Below are 20,985 nucleotides of genomic sequence, written 5' to 3'. Positions count from 1 at the left end.
GTCAAGTGAACTTGGTTGGTTGTTCTAGAAGGCCTAAAATGATACATGAAAATATTCCTATTGGGCTTCTCAAATGAAAGCAAATGATCACAATACCTTTAGTTGAAAGCTACAACATGTTTAACATGCTTTTTACGTGTATATATTCATCTGTTGAGAAAATAGCAGGGTATTGTAACGGCAACTCTGATTGGTGGTGCTTTGTCTTCTGCTTCTTATTTTCCGTTCTTATTGGCTGCTGTCGCTCACATGGTCAGATGCCAACCAGTCACTGTTTTGCATGGCAGTGGGCCTCTGTTGCTGTAAGTATGACCCATCGTAACTACCGCAGAAAAGCCTTTCCTTGCTCCGACTTTTCTGTGCATAGTTACCACTGCAGTCACCTCACTTCATCTGGGATACGGAAGGTGGTAGCATGTTTGACGTAAGAACGCAGGGCTGGAGGAGCCCTCTTCAGCGCTGCTCGGGGCAATTGCAAGGCCATCCCTTTCACAGCCAGTTGAGCTCCTTCCTAGAAGGAAAGGCTTTTTGTTGGTTCTGTTCTGTTCTTTCTGCCCCTACTTTTCCACCACAGTGCTTGTCCAGAGTCTCCCCTCTCTGGTGGTTAGAACTGTTTTCTAATTTCCAGCCTAAACTTATTTATGTCTAACTTATCCCCATTCGTTCTTGTTCCAATGTTGTCTGTTAGCTTCAAACCCGTGTTTATCCCCTTGGTGTATTTGCAGGGAGCAGTCATGTTCCTGTCTTTGTTTATTGATAGTCTTTAGTTTTGATTGTGTGAAGTAAATCAGTCACTTCACAGAAACAGATCAGCTACTTTTGCCCTGTGTCTCTTCTCAGAATTCCCTTAACTGTGGCAAACTAAGGTTTAGCACAGAATTAGTTTACCTCTGCCAGTGTGGTATCAATTTCTTGATTGGATGCTTTTTACGTGGAGATTTCATTCTGTATATATTCACAATAACTATTTAGCAAAAGGGCATGAGCTCTAATTCCTTGTAGAACTTAATTATACAATATCATATCTCTTCTTCAGTTACCTTGAGGATGCTCTCAAGCTAGGGTTTGGGGTTTTTTGTTCAAAACTTGTAAGTTAGTGAAAACAAAAACCAAGTTCATGTTACTGTTTGAGATCTTTGCAAATAATAAACTAGACAAAATAGTTTAAAAAACTGAGTTTCTAAAGAGCGTTGCATTCTGTCTTGTGTTGAATATCCACAGGGGCAATTTTTTTGTCCAAGTTACTGTATCGTAACTTTTGGTAGCTGTAAGCAAAATACTAATTTAATCTCTGCTGATATAAGATTTAAATTAATGAAAATATAAATTCTGTAAACTTCCTGGAGAGAAATTAAAATCTTTTGTCCTTTGTACATACTGGGGACCAATTAACGCAAGTTCATATTTTTTTAATATATGTATTTATAGATGTGTGAGTGTATATATAGACACACACACGTATATTTTTCACAGACTTTAGTGTGCATCCAAATTCTTTTTGCTGAGATGAAGAAACTGCAGTTGATTGCCATACAGCAGGGTGGTTCACTTGGAAGGGTTGTCCACACTGTTGGATTGAGGCATAAACTCAGTTTTTGAAATCCCTACAAGCGGTAGCATCCATACACTCTGTGTGGCTATTTGTTAAACGGGTTGGTTGTATTGCTGCCTGGAGTCTGTTGTGTGAACATCAGTGGTAGAACATGATACAGTTCACCCTGGAGTCAAGTCAAAATACTTTGTGTGACCTCTCAATACATACCTTAAAATGTTCTCCATTTCACATAAGGAAGTTGACTGCTACAGAAGTAATTTGCTGATTTTTTCAGATGAAGCTAGGTATTTTTTATTTAAGCGATGCACTGTGTACCTTGTGAAAACTGAAAGCTTCATTTTTCAGAGGTTGTAGAGATGAAAATGCTATCATCCAGACTGTCGTCATGGCAGAAAATAAAGAGAATATTTTGTCTCTGGAAAAAAGTTCCCTACGCTCTCATGTATTCAAGCTTACTTGGAAACATTTATTTTTATTTCTTCTCGAACCAGAGAAAATCCTTTTTGGTCTTTTTATCCATTTTTCTTTTGCTACAGTTTGTCTTACGCAAAAACTTCTCTTGTCTCCACATGCAGCTCACTAAAACAATTCTTAAGGAAACTTTAAAGATCTAATCAAGTGATAGCATGTGCATATGCAGAAGGGGATCTTTAGGTAGAAAGCTATGCACCGTACTTGAGGGAATTTTACTTCTAAACTTTTACGTGAATTACAGATTATAAAACCAATACACTTCATATGATGTTTAATTATAACCACTATGTAGACTACCTTACTGACAATGACTGTGATTTTTCCTTCCGTCAGAGTCTTACATTTAAGGAGAAAATGACAAGCCTTAAATTTAAAGAAAAACCTACTGATTTGGAAACCAGAAGCTACAAGTTCTTGCTGTTATCCTTGGTAAAACTGATCCATGCTGATCCAAAGCTTTTGTTGTGTGTAAGTATATCATATTAATTCATTCATAGTAAAATTTACTTCTGAAGCTATGAAATGAATAAAAGTTAAAAACATAAACCTGGCATCTAGGATACTTCCCTACTCATTCTTTTCTCTGGTTATAATGCTTCTGTGCTTTCAGGCGGGAGGCAGTAGCAGGGAGAGGGGAGTAGAACAAGAAGAAAATTAAGGAGGGGGGGAATTAGTCATCATTCAATGAGTAGGAAGACAGATGCGGTCTTTGATCTTCGATTTTCTCAGGTCTGTTTATTGTTTAATTTAAAAATATTTCAATTATGTCAAAGATACGATATTCAAGGGGTACCATAGCTTAAAAAAGCCTGAGGTACCCTCTTAAAGATCCAGAAGTCCACCTAGCATCATTACAGCAATGCTGCTGTAGTGGCCAGTAACATGGTCCATCACTGAACATTTTACAATTTAACCTTGCTTTCCTTTTTGCTATTTAGAATCCGAGGAAGCAGGGGCCTGAGACGCAAGGTAGCACGGCTGAATTAATTACAGGCCTTGTACAGCTCGTTCCACAATCCAGCATGCCAGATATAGCACAAGAAGCCATGGAGGTGAGGGGTAAATGTTCTCTATGCGAAGTGATTCGTACGCAGACAGATCAAGACTCTTGCAGAAGCTCTGAAGTATTGATTAGCTACGAAGTTCTGTGCTTTAGAGTTTGGTTTCTATTGATCTTTTTCTAAATGGCTCCTGCACTGAAAGTTTTACAGGAGAGGCCTATCAGAAAATTTAAAAAAGCAATTCATGCTGCCCCTTGTGACTACCCTGCACCTCTTTATATGGTTTGCTGATCAAATACAGTTTGACAGTTCCTCTGTTCCATCTTTGCAGAGGACACCATTAAGCTTGCCCTCTCTCTTCTGTTTTCTGAATGCCTGTGAGAAAAATGCCTGACGCAGTGGCTGGTCCTGTGCTCTGTTGTGAATTGGAGGTTGTGTGTGTAGGAGGGATGGATGAGATACTTTAAGGCTACAGAAATCTTCCCGCCAGCTTTGACTGAAGAAGCCAACAACTCACCAGAGCTACTTCTGGTTTGTGCCTTTCTGTGCAAAGTTGCTGATTCTGTGACTTTGCCAGTTCGGTTGTAACATTTGTGTTTTACACTGTGATGGGTCTCCAGAGCCCTTCAGACAGCCGAAAGCAGGCTTCAGCTGCTTCTTGTGCATAACCGAGCAGAAAGGTTTTAGTGTTTTTTTTCATCCATGGTGCCAGTCATATTATCCTGCATCTTTGGATTCCCATTCTAACCAGTGCATCAGTGTGTGTGCGCCATTGACATCCCTCACGTTTTAGGTCTTCACAGGTAGACTGAAAAGAGGATTAACTATACCTATATGCTATTAAAGCTTTACCTAAATAGTTGAATTTTAGTAGGTAAACTAAGGCTTTTTTGTCAAACCTTGCCTCAACAAGAATTGCTACAAATATACTACAACCGATCAGTATGTGAAATACGTATTTCTTGATAGTTTAATGGTAGAATTCAAGAATATTTTATAAGAATAATCCTGTTCACTGTGAAAGTCTCTGACAAGTTTATGTTGGGTAGTAACATCTTTACAGTCATTTACAGGAACTTAGAGACTGAAGAGTTTTGGTCGTTGTGTGATTTACTTTTGGTGTATTGTTCAGTCTTGATTCTTTATTGATACTGATCCCTAATGTACCTGATTATTGGCTTAACTAGCTGAGGACAGGCCTCTCATCTCTGTTTTTTGACTAGTAGGTTAGTAAATAAATTAGGGAGTATTTGTTTAAGCTAGGAAACAATTTGAAATAACTACTTAAATGTTGTTGGAGAACACTATGGGTTGTGGGTTTTTTTTAAATTCCATTTTAAACAGTATTCCAACAATCCCTTTGCAGCAAACTTTTTTAAAAAAATTGTCAGAAAAAATAGATAAGACATTCCACATTTCTGTCTTTAACTTGTATTTTCACCAAAGTAAAAATTTGTTTGCATATCAGACAGCCCCAAATAATAGGTGACATAAGAGGAGAGATTTTGTTTGCTATAGTTGCTTGATATAATTAAGGATAAACAACTTCTAATCAATAATTTTCTGTTTATTTACAGCCTTTGACCAGTTCAATTTTTATCAGATATGATTTCTTCTGAAAATTGTCTTCAACTAATTTATAACTAGTTGTTTTTTGAGATTTTTGTAGTTAATCTGACTAAATCAAAAGCAGAAATTAAAGTTTTTGGTCATAGTTCAGCAGTATTCTCTTGGATATGGTCAGAGCCTCTTCTTATCTAAGGTTTTGCTTGTGCAGGGAGTGGTAACAAAGAGTAACCTGTCAAGCTCTTTGCCTGTCCTGACTTGACAAAGAGCTTGAACTACAGAAATTTTGTTACTGCCAGTAGAAGTTTATATCCATAGGATTGGTTGCTTTTTTTTTTTTTTTTTTTTTGCAGCTGGACATTAAGTAAATATTAAAGCCAAAACCTATCTTTTAAAAACACTGTGTCTGTGTGTCTTGCATGAATTTGTATGGAAATACAAGGTAAAACCTCTAGGTTTGGGTTATAAGTATGTAATAAAGACTAAAATGAGATACTTTTGACATGGACTAACAGTGAACTCTTATTCTTCTATATAAATTGCTTTTTATATCTTTGTGTTTAAAACAATGTAATTGTTATGTGATTGCATCTGTTTCTTTGCCTGTGCTGATGTACTTTGTAATCTTCTGTCTTTAAGTGAAACTCTGCTGTGTTTTGAATTTAGGCCTTGCTAGTTCTTCACCAGTTAGATAGCATTGACTTGTGGAATCCTGATGCACCTATAGAAACATTCTGGGAAATAAGGTATGTAAATGAATTTTTGTAAATTAGAGGAATAGCTGTGTTGGTTTGTCTTCTCTTTTGAAATAGATGTGAATGTTTTGGGAAAACTATGCAACATCGGCATCAATCTGCAGTCAAAATTATGTGTATTCATTAAAAGGTTATATCTTCCTTATGCTATACGAATTTAACAAAAATATAATAACAGACATTTTGCTGGCTTTCTTAATGACTCTTTTCAGCCTGATGTTAAGGTGTAGAAATGACTATTAGTTTGAAAAGTTAGAGACTTTACCCCCTCATTCAAATGTTTACTACTTGTTTAAATTCTGTTTTATCCTTGTGGGGCTGAGGGAGGGAAATGCTAAGCAATTCTAGAAGTGTGGAATTGCTAATCTTGACTCTGAAGCCTGTAGTTTGCCCTGACCTGTGTATTCAAAGAAATCTAATTCATTAAAGATATCTTGCTTTTTATAACTTCACAGCAGTTGTGGTAGTTGATTTCCTGGAGAATATTAAGGGAAGTTAAGTTCCAAAAAATTCAAAATTACACAAAATGCTAAACCAAAAAACAGGACTCTGTAAACTCAGAATTCTAATAATTGCACGAGCTAAATAAGTTTTAAAAAAATAAATGTGGTGATCTAATGTGAGTTGGTACTGATGTTTGTTTTAGAAGACAGGGAGCAGCAGTCTAGGAGGAGCACTCTTACAGCATCAGCGAATTGGCCTGCTTGACTGCTGACTGTGGCTCGAGGGGCTCGTTATGGGATAGGTTTGGGGCCGAGCCCTGCCTAGCTGGGCAATAACGGAAACTCATCACTGTAATTTCTAGTAGTAGAAATGAGTTTGTGGTCTGTTCGGGCTGGGGGAAAAACCCATTAAAATTGACACTAATTTGGACCCTTTGGCAGTTTTAACAGAGAGTGTGAGGCCTGAATGGATATGAAGAAGGAACATCCCTAGATGTGTTCCTTCCAGAACAGAGTTGAGACACGTTGTCAGAGCAGTGTAGGTAAACTTGTACTGCCACTGTCTGTGCTGTATCTGTTCTGTGGATAAATGGAGGACTGCTGAACCGACAGCCCTGGAGTCTGGACTTCTAACAAGTACCCAAATTGCTTCACTTCCTCTAGGGAACTGCAAAGGCCAGCTGGGCGGTGGGAAGGGTCAGAGGGGAGCTTGTCATTTAAAGTACACACCTATATTGTATCTATTATACATCTTAAAAGATGATGCTAGTATATGTATAGGATATTCATGCTAATTGCCTATTTCTATGTAAAATGTAGTAATATCTTCAAAAATTTTGTTACTAGATTATAAAGCTAATGCTGAATTTCATTTTGCTGCAGTTCACAAATGCTTTTTTATATCTGCAAGAAACTAACTAGTCATCAGATGCTCAGCAGTACAGAAATCCTCAAGTGGCTGCGAGAGATTCTCATCTGTAGGAATAAATTCCTTCTAAAAAACAAAGTAAGTAAATGTTAGCATCTACCTGTTAGGATCATTAAGAGGAATTGGTCTCTGTTTTGTCACTCCCTTTATTTAACAGGTTATTTTATGATTGGAAGAGATTTGATAGCTACACCTATACGTTCTGTTTTCTTATGTCCTCTCTGCTGAGAGATGGTGCTTTGTGAGGCACCCTTGATTAGAATCAAAGCTAGGTTTGGGATTATTTTTTTTTTTTTTACTTTAGCTACACAGGTTATTTTGCTTGCCTGGAAAAGACATGTTTTGCAGAAACCTGGTGCCTGATACCTATTTGCCTAATACAAAGAGAAATAGCCCACAGGCTGTGAAAAAGGGAAAGTTAGTTATGATAAAGTATACTTCTTCATGGATGAAATAAAAATTTCTTTTTGGATCTCATGTTCATGTGAGTCCTAGAATTCTGACTTGTTTCTTTCCTATAATCTCAAGAGACTTTCTCCAAGCCAAACACACGTAATACTAGACTTGCTAGAATTAAAACCAGTCTTGCTATATTACTTTTTGAATTAAAGATATACTAGAAAAAATAAAGGGTTTCTGTTTTTCATATCTGACCTGAAAGTAGCTGTGCTAACATGGCAAGGATACTGTCTTATGTGTAGTTTATAGCATGCTTAAAAAGTCCTCTTTCAGCAAGAGGATTTTTACCTTTAAATGACTTCCTTCTTTTCTTCCTTTTTCCACTTTGGTAACTCCATTACTGATGGACACTACTTTTTGTCTGTGGTGATGCTGAGTAATAGGCTTTTTCCAGTTTAATATATACTTGTAAAATTTAATCTCACGTATTGCAGCTGAAGACCTTAGGCATTCTGGCTTTCTGTGAATTTAGGAAGACTTTTACATTTGACCTCTAAATGGAAATCAACTGTCCTTCAAATAGAGAATGTGCTTAATACTCTCAATCCAGTTAAGAAGTAATTCGTTTTTTTAAAAATCTGTTTCCTCTTGGTGCTTAGAGGATATTCATTAATATCATGATCAGAAAAATCGTTGTTATTAGAGCTCAGCTTCACAATCTCAGTTCCTGCTTTTCTGATCAAATACAAAATGTGTAGAATAAAATGTACAGTACTTCTGAGCTTGGTTTCTTTAGACTTAATTACGTCTAAATTATATTTATACTGGTATGTATTCTCTTGATTAAAACCAAGAAGCCTATAGGGCTTTCAGGAGGCTCCAAGGAAGGGAGGAAAGGCATCCGTTTGTGCTTACCTCAGGGTGATGTTTTTTGAAGACGACTTGCCAGATAATTTCTGAAGGGGAAATATCATTCTAAGATACCATTAATATGGGTAATTTTATAAAGCCCTGAGAGCTCCAGTGAGAAAAGTACTATGTAAATGTTGAAGAGCTTTTTACCTTCCTGAAATGTATCCTTTTTACCCTTTTTAAAAAATAAGTTGATTTATTATTTTTCTTCGCTCTCTTTACAGCAATCAGATAGGAGTTCCTGCCACTTGCTCTTCCTTTATGACGTCCCTGGGGGTGGCACTAGTCAGATTTCTCTTGACCATGAAGAGATGATACGCTGTGCTCCAGGAGCTACCCTCAGGAAAGGGAAAGGGAATTCTTCCATGGTAAGTATTATGTGATAATAATTCTTTTTAATACTTGGTAAGAAAAACCTGTGTGCAAGTAGAAATAAAATTATGTTGAGAGCGATTTTTAAAAATTAATTATTTCTGAGGAGGAAAAGACATCTGTATCCTACATAATGTATGTATCTAATATGCTGGTTAATAATGATGTTTCAGACTTTAAAAAAATCCCACCTTTTTCAGGTTAAAATTTGGTGAATATTTTTTCCTTAGGGTTGCACATAGCATCCCTACACAGTAGTCTGTTGTTAATAAATCTGAAATCTCACTTTTTAAAGTATCACATGCAGTTTGAATGTACCATGAAGATCATAAAATCAAGCATTTTAGTAAGGTATACCCTTTGACAGACAAGTTTCTCGAGCCTAGTTTTACTACTAGTTCTAGCTGCAGGAGAAAAATGAGGATATTTAGAACATCTTTTATGAGCCAAAACTTTAATTTTGTTTTTTAATGTACACTTTTCTGGTATCAATGAGATTTTCCTAAATTTTAATAAAATTGCCATATCCATAAGCAATATTACCAAATTCGGAATTCTCTGTTTCCCAAGGAAAGTACAGCAGGTTGTAGTGGGACACCCATTTGTCGCCAAGCCCAAACAAAATTAGAAGTCGCCTTATACATGTTCTTGTGGAGCCCGGATATTGAGGCAGTCCTCGTTGCCATGTCCTGTTTCCGTCACCTCTGCGAGGAAGCAGATATCAGATGTGGAGTAGATGAAGTCTCAGTGCATAATTTTTTGCCAAACTACAATACTTTCATGGAGTTTGCATCTGTTAGCAATATGATGTCAACAGGTAAGAATCATGAATCAGTAAAAACTACCTGTATAATAAGACTATTATTTGTGTTTGAGTTCTTTAAACAGGTTGAGATTCTTGATTTGATTGCTGCTCCTGCTTTCACTGAAATGTCTCAATCATTGGAATTGCTAGAAAGAGTAGGGAGTTGGGGTGACTGAGTTCATGAGGATTTTAAAGTGTAACAAGAAGAATCCTTTTCTAAACACTTTAAGGGGATATGTTCCTCTATTAATTTAATAATTACTTTCAAAGATATCATATCTGGTGTAGGTGGGTTTTCAGAAAACTTGGTTAAATGTTCTGCGCTCTTCGCAGGGAGAGCGGCTCTTCAGAAAAGAGTGATGGCGTTATTAAGGCGCATTGAACATCCAACTGCAGGCAACACAGAGGTAAACTTTCTTAGGAATTGATATATGCTTTGCATGCATATTTCTTTTGAAAACAGAAAATACTGTTGCTACAAGTAGTTTTGAAGTTAAATCTTGATATGTCTTATTTCAGGCCTGGGAGGATACACATGCAAAATGGGAACAAGCTACAAAACTAATCCTTAACTATCCAAAGACCAAAATGGAAGATGGGCAGGTGACTATGAATTTTTCCATAGGTTCAACTCTTTGAAATTCAAAATAAATATTTAAGCTTATTTATTTCAAGGAACTGAATTTTAATCCAGAAAATTAGTGTTGTAGGCAGACTTAAGCTCCATGAAAATATTCCAGAAAAATAATGGTAATCAGTTGTCCACTATGCTTACTAAGAGACCAAGAAGCAATTTGACTTAAATTGCTGTAAGAGAGATGGAGACTGAGTTTAAAAATTAAAAAGAAATTGAAAAAAAGAATAGTGGAAACTCTACTACTAGAGAAATGATGAAATCCCTTTCACTGCAAGTTTTGAAACAAGCTGCTGGCTGTCGTGATTTAAATACGCTTTGCCCCCTGGTGTAGAGCAGGGGCTTGACTAGGCGACAGTCCTCCTTAGCCTTGCTTTTTCCACTTCTCTGCAAGCAGTGCCTCTGCATAGATTTCTGTTCGTTCTATCACAATAGGTGAATCTTAGAAAATTCTTGAGACTGAAATTGTAAATGGCAGGATGTCTTACGGAATGCTTTGCAATGCTATTCTCTCTCCGTTAGTTATGTTTAATTGAAGAGATTTAATCTTCAGCCATTCTTTTTCAGGTTACTGAAAGCCTTCATAAGACAATTGTTAAGAGACGGATGTCACACGTTAGTGGGGGAGGCTCCATAGACTTGTCTGACACAGATTCTCTGCAGGAGTGGATCAACATGACGGGGTTCTTGTGTGCCCTTGGGGGAGTGTGCCTGCAGCATCGCAGCAATGCAGGGTTGGCAACCTACAGCCCACCCATGGGCCCTGTCAATGAGCGCAAGGGCTCCATGATATCCATGGTGTCCACCGAGGGAAACGCAGAGACTCCTGTTAGCAAATTTATTGATCGATTATTGACTCTGATGGTCTGTAACCATGAGAAAGTGGGGCTTCAGATACGGACTAATATTAAAGATCTGGTGGGGTTGGAGCTGAGTCCAGCACTTTATCCAATGCTGTTTAACAAATTGAAGAATACCATCAGCAAGTTTTTTGATTCTCAAGGACAGGTAAAGTGTTGATATATTCCTTCACATTTGTGTCTTAATAAAAACCGTCAGTCTTGTCTTTCACATAGGTAATTGAAATTGATATCTCTTTGTGTTTTGTACAAAAAACCTGCAAGCATTGTGATTGTATTTCACAGCATGAATTAATAATTATTGTATTTGTGATTCCAGGCTATATTTAACATCAAGTAATTGAAAACAGTCTTGAATTCGTAGTGAACTCTGAGTACAGAATCTGTGAGAATGTTCTCAGAATCGTTATGGCTGGTAGTATTGACAGATTTAATCTTGACATATATTGGAATTCTTTTGGCTAGGTGATAACTAGAAAAATGCTTGTCAAAATGATTTTTGAAATGCTGCAGTATATTTGACAACTACCCTTTTTTTTAGTTTTGTTTGTAAAGAATTAAGGCCAGCAATTTTCTTCCTGTAGGTTTTGTTAACTGAGACCAACACACAATTTGTAGAGCAAACCATTGCTATAATGAAGAATTTGCTTGACAATCATACAGAGGGGAGCTCCGAACATCTTGGACAAGCTAGTATTGAGACAATGATGCTGAATCTGGTTAGGTAAGAAATCCTGTTGACCTTCCTATGCAAAGTAATATGTTTAAAAAGCAAGGTGGAGCCTTCTAGTTTATATCTTTTCTTGCTTTCATCCATGGAGAAGCAGCAGCTGATTTTCTGATCCTCCTCCTTATGATTCTGACAACTTCAGTAATCATGGAGATCATTTATACTGCAGCATAAAGTACGCTGATGACTTTTTTTTTTTAAGAACTAACCATTCCATAGCTTGGCCTGTTCTTGTAAGCATTCCTGGTTTCTTTTCCACACAACGGTATCAGTGGTTAAAAACCACCTGAAGGGTGGATTTCTGTTCAGTTTTATACTAATAGAAAACTTCTTTGGCCAGAAGAAATTTGGTATTGGTCTTCAGCTGACACAGGGGCTGGCTTACTTGGGGTGGGGAAAAAAAAGGTAGCCCAGAACAAACACTTGCTATAACCCATTGTGCAAGTCTGCCGGGTCCACCAGCGAGGAGGTTCCAGCACGGAGCTGAAAAGATTTGTCACATGTGTGGGCCTTGTAGTATGAAGTAGCATGAAGTGTTGTATTAATCTTTTTGCTTCTTTCTTCAGGTATGTGCGTGTCCTTGGAAATTTGGTACATGCAATTCAAATAAAAACTAAGCTCTGTCAATTAGTAGAAGTAATGATGGAAAGGAGAGATGACCTTTCATTTTGCCAAGAAATGAAATTTAGGTAAGTATTGCATTATGTAACTTTTAGGATAGTGTAATGTGGACAAGTGTAATTTTGTTTGGTTATATGTTTAAAAAAATAAACCAAAAACTGCCTCACACCGCTATTTCTGGTATAGGGATAGTGCCCCTGTCTTTGTCTTCAGAATAATTTAGAACCTGGTACTGCATTAAAATTTCATTTTGATTGTGGGGATACTAACCACATGTAAAAATCTTGTGTGTGGTACAGACTGGGGTATTAATTGGTATAATTGGTTCAGTCATCTTCAGTGTGTGGTGGTTCAACTAGTTCTTACACTGGATTTGTAATAATTAGGAATGATGCCAATGGTAGTAAGTGTGTTTGAGGGAAGGGCTATTTAAAAAAAAAAACCAAAAAAAACCCCCAAAGCTAAAGTGATGTATTTATATGTAAAAGGAACAAAATGGTGGAATATCTGACAGACTGGGTGATGGGAACATCTAATCAAGCAACAGATGAGGATGTGAAATGCTTGACAAGGTAAGAAAGAATATTCTTACACTGTTTCTAAAGACGCTAACAGTGTTCCAGGTGCCATTTGATATCCACAGATGAGCTGGCTCAGGTGGACTTCCTTTAGTGGTAGTAATTTTAAGGAAAAGACAAAAATTGAAACTTAAATTTTGGTGAGCAGCAACAAAATTATATTTAATGGATAATCTTAATTAACATGGCCCTTGAGGTGTGTGGGGGGGTGTTTAAATCTACCAAGTTTATTTAATTCCTTTTAATACCTTTTCTGGTTTAGCATCAGGATTGAACATTTTATTTGCTAGAGCATTCTGAAGAATAAAATCATCAAACATTATAGTGTTGAATTTATACTTAACTGGTTTCTTTAGTGACAAATCTGGTTTGCAGTTGTCCTTAGGAGATACATTGCTTGAACCTGTACCACAAAATGCAATAGCTATTTTCCCCATGGACAGAACTTTACTAGAATAACTGGGATTTTTTAAAAGATTCTTTTCACCTGCAGGTAGATATATAAGGAAAAGGGACTTGGTACCGGATGGGAAAGTTATCAAGTGGAAGGAGAGACTAATTATGCTGAACTGATTCACAGCTTCTTAAAATTTTATTTTTCAGAGATTTGGACCAAGCAAGTATGGAAGCAGTGGTCTCTCTTCTTGCTGGGCTTCCACTACAGCCTGAAGAAGGAGATGGTGTTGAATTGATGGAAGCGAAATCTCAGTTATTTCTTAAGTAAATAGTGACTTTTATCTATTTTTCTATACAATGACTCTAAGGAGATGGACCATATGACTTCTATTACAAACTATGGTTTTTCTTCTAGCAGAAATATTTTTATCATCTGAACAGGAATTACCTCTTATATATCCCATTTCACAAATCTCTGCCTCCTAAGTTTATGGAAACATTTTCATTTACAAAATAATAATAAAATTTGGCTGTGTTTCTGCTTCATGCAGAGGTATGCTTAATTCACGGGAGGGATTAGCTTGCTTTGATATTATATTTTTATCCATGAAACTTAAAATCTCTTTCAAGACATCTGTAAAGGCACACCTGTGAAATTCACTTTCTGGGTTTGAGAAAATTTGCATATGAATTTTAGGACAGTGCCTTCTGGTTGTTACAACACACTTGGAAGTTTGGACTATGCTACAAGAAAGATTACTTGGGGCAGTTAGAATTTTTGGGAGGCTTATTGTCTATCTGCTACTGTATGCAAATCTCAGACAGCTGCTTTTGCAGAATCTGTTTTACTTACCCAGTTCTTTCTCTTTTTCTTCAGATATTTCACATTGTTTATGAACCTTCTAAATGACTGTAGTGAAGTTGAAGATGAAAGTGCACAAACAGGTGGCAGGAAACGTGGAATGTCTCGAAGGCTGGCGTCGCTGCGGCACTGCACTGTTCTTGCTATGTCAAACTTACTCAATGCAAATGTGGACAGTGGTCTTATGCATTCAATAGGTAAAGTAGTTAGAGATAACTGTGCATAAATGAATACATAATGAAGACATTGGTATTTAATTTATTTTTACATCTTCCTTAGTAGTTCTGGGTTTTTTTAATCAGGCTTGGGCTATCATAAAGACCTCCAAACAAGAGCTACGTTTATGGAAGTCCTCACCAAAATTCTGCAGCAGGGAACAGAATTTGATACGTTAGCAGAAACAGTGCTAGCAGATCGGTTTGAGAGATTGGTGGAGTTGGTTACAATGATGGGTGATCAGGGGGAGCTTCCTATTGCTATGGCTTTAGCCAATGTGGTGCCTTGTTCTCAGTGGGTAAGTTGATTCATGCATTTTTATTTCCTACATTTTTGCAAATATTAAGACTTGAAATAAGAATTAGTGCAAACATGAAGGGTGTAACAGCAGTCTGCTAAAGAGAGATTAGACCTACTGTTGATGATAACTAGCCTTATTTAGTATATTCTTGAAAAGTGTCCTGAATAATTGTCAGAGATCTTGATTATAAACTGCATTTTTCTAGTAAATCTTTAGTTCATGTCTAGGAGTAATTTTATATATAGTTACTGTAATAAATGCATCTGTTTGGGCTGGTTATTTATTACAGATTGTGTGTGCTGTAATGCAGACAAACAGAATTGTATTTGCTCCTCTAGAGTTTAGCAAGATGAATTGGGCTTTGTTATACAGCAGAATCACTGCTTATCTCTCTAGACTAACCATTATGAATTTGTATGACTGGATATCATGGGGCAGATTTTTAGACAAGCAGTAGCAGAGGAAAGATTTAAAGTGAGATTATTGTTTGCTTAATTTGATGTTTACATGCAAGACTCCATAACAAATGTAAAGCCTCATTATAAACTCCTTCGTGGTTTTTTCATAATTCTTTTTTTCATACTTGCTCTGGCTCACTGCTAGTCAGATTAACATTTCATTGCTTCTTTTAAGGATGAGCTAGCTCGCGTCCTGGTCACGCTCTTTGATTCCCGGCACTTGCTCTACCAGCTACTCTGGAATATGTTTTCAAAGGAAGTTGAACTCGCAGATTCCATGCAGACACTCTTCCGAGGAAACAGCTTAGCCAGTAAAATAATGACTTTCTGTTTTAAGGTATATTATCTAATCTTTCTCTCTGCTACAGATCACTTCAGTAACAGGAAAAGTTTAGTAATACAAAAATACAAAATTACCAGTCTGTGGTGTTGAGCACTTGAGTAACTGGAGTAGATGGCAGTAGTACAGAGTTGCCTTTGAGACTAACTTAAACCAAGACCCAGCTCTCACGTCTGTTAAGTTTAGGGTGTTTTGCTTTTAATGTTTTAATGTTTGATGAACTAGATCTTGTAGATCTCTTATGCTCAGGCCCAACTAAAAAGTACAAATTCTCCTGGAACTAACCTTGTGCCAAGACTTTGTGACTCAACCAGTTAGACTTAAGCTTGCAGTTAGTCCCTCTTGAAAATTTCCAAGGCAATAAATGCCTGGTCTGTATATTCTGCATTGTAAAGAGGAAAACTGGTCACAGTAACAAAAGTGTTGCAAGATTTGTAGATTTCAACAAAGTTTACTAGTTATTTAGAAAACATAATTGCTATGAACAGCTAAACATTTGTTTTAGTTATCTTAAAGTCTTTTCCTAAGTAATCTTCAGACATAATAGGGGTCTTTAAACTTCTGACTAGTTCAGTTAGATGAGTGATTCTGGGGCCAGTACCAGCTTGAAGACTGTTCCCGCTGGTCTCTTTGTAGCAGGCAATTTAAAGATGGGACACAAAGTCTGAGATCTTGTTTAACGCTTCTATTTCAGTTTAAAAAGTTGTGTACAAACAGAGGTGACTTGTTGAGTGAGTGTGCTCTAAGAAAGACTCTCATAGGGTTATTGTGGGTATTAAAGTGATCTATAGTTTTCTCTAAATTGGAATTGAATTAAAATACTTGTAGAAATTGATCACATTTACGTTTCAGAAGTGAGACTATAATATAGAAACACCAACTTTACAGAAATCTGGCTTATGCCAAAACAAAGCAAGTGTTTTCAGGCTCCTTTAACACTTACAGAATTTTGGAGTGTTCCTGTGAGTGGCAGTGTTAATCTGGCCCCTATTCTGATTTTCTTTCTACACAGGTATATGGTGCTACGTATTTGCAGAAGCTTTTGGAACCTTTGTTAAGGACTGTGATCACATCCTCTGAATGGCAGCATGTTAGCTTTGAGGTGGATCCAACAAGGTTTGAGATTCCAGGGGGGGAGCAAACGTATTTATTTGTAAATGTGATTCCCAGTCATTGTAAATATAATAGGATTCCTTTTTCCTTGTTGCAAGTATTTTTCTCATATTTTCATACTTTTCCACTCCTCACTTTACCAGACACATTAACTGTATCTGCAGCCCTTACACCCAGGGAGAATTGTACAGAGCTGTCCAGCACAGCGAGATGAGTTTGGCTGCATGTCCTCTAAGCCCTGAGAGAGTAAGGAAGCCAGAGAGCTCTTGCAGCACCTATTCTACTTACTACTTCATACTTTTATATAGGCCTCTAATGTGGGGATTTCCAGTAGTACCAGAAAGCATCTGCTTTAGGTCACTGAATTAATTGCAGAAGCAAGATGGAATGCGTGCATGTTGTGTGTAACTTTTTTGCTTTAATTTCTGCTCAAGACTTGGATTTAGTAGCTGCTGCTCTATTGCTTTGAATTATCTCTAACTCTTAGAAAAACTTTAAGTATTCATCTTTTAAGTAGCTTACCAAAAGATAGGCCTTGTTTAACTCTGGAACACCTGTGTCTACCTCAGGAATTCCTTTCAGAGAAACCATCATCAAACTGATAATGCAATTATCAGCTGGAATTATGTATGCATGTGTTTGTACAGAGTGGTGTGAGAGAATACCACTTACAGCTGTCTCTTTATTACTGAGTTTTAAATGACCTTGTATTTGTAACTTATGTGGTTTAAAATATGGATGGAAACTTTCGTGTAAAAGATCATAAATATTTCCCTTAAGATTTCTGTTCACCTTGGGAAATAAGGTTACTACCAGCCATATAAGTACAGCTAGTATCGTTTATCTGATTGCTGGTCATACACTTGTGGGTCTGTTTCAGGCTGGAGCCTACAGAAAGCCTTGAAGAGAACCAGCGGAGTCTCTTGCAAATGACAGAAAAATTTTTTCATGCAATCATTAATTCTTCTTCGGAGTTCCCACCACAACTTCGCAGTGTGTGCCATTGTTTATACCAGGTATGCCTGCAATGGTCGCCTGCCCCTAAACTTTGGGTTTTGTTTTTATAATTCGAGTAGTTTGGAGCTTGGTGCAGTAGTGGGTGCATAGTGGGCATTTCTTAAAGGCTGTTTTCAGACATTCGCTAAATAACAGGAATCTAAATGTAGAGACTGAATGGTGTTGTAAGACTTGGGTTGGCAATCAGGAGGTGACTGAACATTATTTTTTTTAAGGAGTTGAATCACAGCTAAGAACTCAGACCTAATAAGGCCACAATAATCTCTGCTTCAGCATCTCTATGGGATACTAAAGGTTAACTAGGGAGGTAGTGGTTATACTTGCTTTTATCAGTTAATTGTGGGCCATTTATAGGGAAGGCAGCAAAAGGGGGAAAAAAAATCACTGCTGGGTTGAGAGAATACAAAACTGTTTCAAATATAGAAACTGTGCTGCTTCACTTTTTATACAGGATCAATTAAATCAGAAATAAAGTTAATTATCTAAAAGTGTTATGGATCGTGCCTTTAATAAACCTTAACTTTGTGAATAAAATAGCTACTTGTGCAGTTACTGACTCTAGAGAGTTCTTCTCTGCATAAAAATAGAGGCAATTTTTTCAAGAGCATTTCTCTCAAGTAAATTTTTACAGAAATTGTCTATGAAATGTATTGTTTGAGTCATTGCTCCAGGAATATTATTTAGTTGTCCATTGCAGGTGGGCACTTTCTGCCTTTGATAGAAAAGCAGGTTAAAAAGGGTGTAAGATGGTCATAAGAAAAAACCTGTATGGTGTTCAGCAGGACCACAGGAGTTACAAGTCCTAAATTTTAGAAACTGGGTTGAAACTGAGTATAATGGAAGGCCATAGATGTATAAAATGCTGTTGGCGGTATGCTGTAGGGAGTCGTTTGTGTTTATGGGTGCTTTCCTAAAGAAGATCATTTGTGGGTGAGGTCAAGACACTGCATCATTCAGGCTTTATTCTGATCCCGCTCTGTCCTGTCTCGTGATCGTGTTCTGGAAGCAGGCGTGGCAGCTGTGAGAAAGCCCTTAGCTTGTACTGGGAAGGAGATCCACTGCCACACGATTTGGTAAATAACATCAGCCTGGTAACTGGGGTGCTGCAGATGCTCTGTACTTCTGAGGCAGAACGACAGCAGGAATACGGTTTGGTCTGTGATGTAAAACATCTTCCCCTCTGCTGTGGGCAGCAGGTTCTGATGAAGGTACATGTTGCCCATCAGAGGCCTGGAGTATGTTACTGTACACAAAGGGCTGCTGTACTTTGGTTAAGCAGCTGACCAAACGTTTTGCAAACAGAGTGTTCAGAAATTCAGCAGGTAAATGGGAGGAAGAGAACCCGGAAGAGACAGATTCAGAGAGTTCTTTTAATGAGCCAAATTACAGAGACACTTTTGTTTGTGGCTAAAGCTTTAGTGCTGTCACACAAGCCTTGGGAGGTTACCAGGCTGGGACCACACTCTTCCTGCTTGTTTCTGGTACCATTTATAAATGATGCTTAAAGAGGAGGAGCCTTCCTGAGTGGTGCACTGTCCTCTGCAGAGTAAGTTCCACTGTAGTGGTACCCTCCTGGCCACCCGCGTTCCCCGGCCTCTGTCTGTCCGTTCCCGCTGCTCTCCGTGGCAGCGCAGCAGCAGGCTGCTGAGCCCAGGGTGCTTACGGGTCTCTCTCTTGCTCTGTGTGTGCTTCTGAGGGATTGCTGCTAAAAATTCCTGTGGGGGATACTCCTGCTGCCCTCAGGGCTCGTAGAAATACCATTTCCAGTCCTGCTGGAGGACTGTCACAAGAGCTGGGCATGGCAGAGCATCGGAGCTGTGGTCTCAGTGAGGTGGTCTGGAAGAGCTACTCCTGGCCTCTCAGCCATGGAGTCTGTATTTCAGGTCTAAAGTAAAGCAAGGAGAATAGATTTTCTGAGCTGTGCAAACTAATTATCAGTAATAAAAAATCCTACGCAGTGTGGTCTAGTCGTATTTTTCCAGTGAATGCTGTATGAATAAACACAAGTGCTGCCATTCTCAGAACTTGGAAATGAGAAACAGTGAATTGTGTGTTGGGTGGTGTGGATCTTGGGCTGTCACTGTGAGCTGTTGCACTGAATTAGCCATGCAAATGATGTGCCTTTGTTTCTGCTATACCAGCTTGTGTAAACAGCTTCTGAAGTCATTGGTTTCTCTTTCCGACAGTGGTTGTATTCAGGTTGGCGCGAGGTGGTTTGGGGGGGTTTTTTTGGCTTTTTTTTTTAAATTGGAAGCTGAGGGGCACAAGTTGGTTTTCTTCAGGTTCACAGGGCCACAGTCGACGGACACTGACTGGGAGTGTATTTGGGTGTTATTGAAAATGTCGCACACAACCTTGATTGTTGCTTCCATTATTTGACATTACATTGTCCCACATCTTTTCCTAGAATTGCTTTTATATGCTGTTCCTAGGATGTATCAGATTTATTTGCATTTCAGTGATACATTGCTAGAAATTATTTCTACGCAAACCATTTTTAATTCCTATGTGAAATGGAATTACTAAAATGTACTCACCAGTGAGCTTTGTCAGAGATGCTTCTATGGAAGCATATCAAGGCTATTTGCTTTATTCTTATCTTTACCTTTTTTTGCTAACAAGAGTAGTTTTTGCCTGAAAGAGATGATTTACTGGGAAATGTACAAGAGGTTTTAACTGATACTCAGCATCAACGTTTAATACTTTTGACTCTTTTCTAGTAACACCTATATTTGTGTACAAATGTTTGTTCATCACAAATGGTGTAATTACTCATTCTGTGCTTTCAAATTCCTGAGCGTTTTGAAGAGTCTGGTCTTTATCTGAAAGAAAGTACAATTAAAATCTGAATTTTTGGGGGTGTTAATCCATTTTTATCATAAGAACCAAATAGGTGATTTTTGTAAGGTAATTTCATTTTTTACAAGGTGAATGTGTTCCATCCCGAGCAATAGCATAAATGAGATGGAATTTTGCAGTGTCTTTTTATGCTTAAAGTGAGTGGGTGTGCAAAAGATACTCATCAAGTGTGTTTTGTAAATGATTTGTAGCTAATTTTAATCAATGTAGCAACATAATGGAAATGGTGTATTTAGTTGGGCATTGGGGTCTGCACTGGCAGGTGTTTCTGTTACTGGGACAGATTCACCCGGGCTCATTTTCAGGTAATGTATGTTCAGGAGTGTTACATGGTCCCCAACAAGCCTAATCAAAGTAACTCATACGAATAATTTGTGCTGGCTCTTTCATAAAAACTACACAAACATGTGTGATTTTTCTTAATAAAGAGCGATGGAATTTTTACTTGCTTTCAGTGCAGCAGCCTGATGCATAGAGTACATATATGACTGCTTCAGAAGCTGGCTCTGTAGAACTTAGACAAAGTCAGAAATTTGGCAGAGGCACCACTGGTTAAATATCAGTAGGGCCTGCACAAATTTGAACTATTTCAATTTAGCTTGGTTAGCAGAGTAGCTTTTACTGGCGGGTTTTGGGGGTTGGGTTTTTTTTGCTTTTTACTCTGTCACGTTCTTAAGTTGCAGAAGTTCTCCTCCAGTCCCAGTTTGTGTGATACCCTAAAGACTATCTGAACTGTGGGTGCACGCTTGCTCTCCAACTGCCATACTGCCAGCTTTCAGTTGATGCAGCT

The 20,985-nt window shown here is 37.8% G+C and overlaps 1 protein-coding gene across 10 annotated transcripts in view; it reads left to right on the top strand.

Annotated features, from left to right (window-relative positions):
* The window catches only part of NF1 (neurofibromin 1), a 102,341-nt gene that overhangs the window by 22,271 nt on the left and 59,085 nt on the right, over positions 1-20,985 (top strand). For 8 of the 10 annotated variants that reach the window (XR_012631651.1, XM_074890147.1, XM_074890148.1 and 5 more), the window contains 18 exons: positions 2,363-2,497; positions 2,968-3,081; positions 5,263-5,342; positions 6,677-6,800; positions 8,258-8,401; positions 8,976-9,222; positions 9,544-9,617; positions 9,730-9,813; positions 10,412-10,852; positions 11,289-11,428; positions 12,001-12,123; positions 12,544-12,627; positions 13,237-13,353; positions 13,907-14,088; positions 14,194-14,405; positions 15,042-15,203; positions 16,219-16,322; positions 17,200-17,335. Coding sequence is in view for 8 of the 10 variants with exons in the window: in XM_074890147.1 (XP_074746248.1) it covers positions 2,363-2,497; positions 2,968-3,081; positions 5,263-5,342; positions 6,677-6,800; positions 8,258-8,401; positions 8,976-9,222; positions 9,544-9,617; positions 9,730-9,813; positions 10,412-10,852; positions 11,289-11,428; positions 12,001-12,123; positions 12,544-12,627; positions 13,237-13,353; positions 13,907-14,088; positions 14,194-14,405; positions 15,042-15,203; positions 16,219-16,322; positions 17,200-17,335 (2,703 nt within the window). In the remaining 2 variants the exon portion in view is untranslated. Of the gene's footprint in view, positions 1-2,362; positions 2,498-2,967; positions 3,082-5,262; positions 5,343-6,235; positions 6,333-6,676; positions 6,801-8,257; positions 8,402-8,975; positions 9,223-9,543; positions 9,618-9,729; positions 9,814-10,411; positions 10,853-11,288; positions 11,429-12,000; positions 12,124-12,543; positions 12,628-13,236; positions 13,354-13,906; positions 14,089-14,193; positions 14,406-15,041; positions 15,204-16,218; positions 16,323-17,199; positions 17,336-20,985 lie in introns of those variants that run through there. The other 2 variants (XM_074890152.1, XR_012631652.1) reach the window with 2 other exon arrangements.

This window comes from Strix uralensis, chromosome 20, assembly GCF_047716275.1.
Source record: "Strix uralensis isolate ZFMK-TIS-50842 chromosome 20, bStrUra1, whole genome shotgun sequence".
Classification (NCBI taxonomy): Eukaryota; Metazoa; Chordata; class Aves; order Strigiformes; family Strigidae; genus Strix; species Strix uralensis.
Note: the sequence above shows the minus strand (reverse complement) of the source record. Positions and strands in the feature narration are given on the sequence as shown.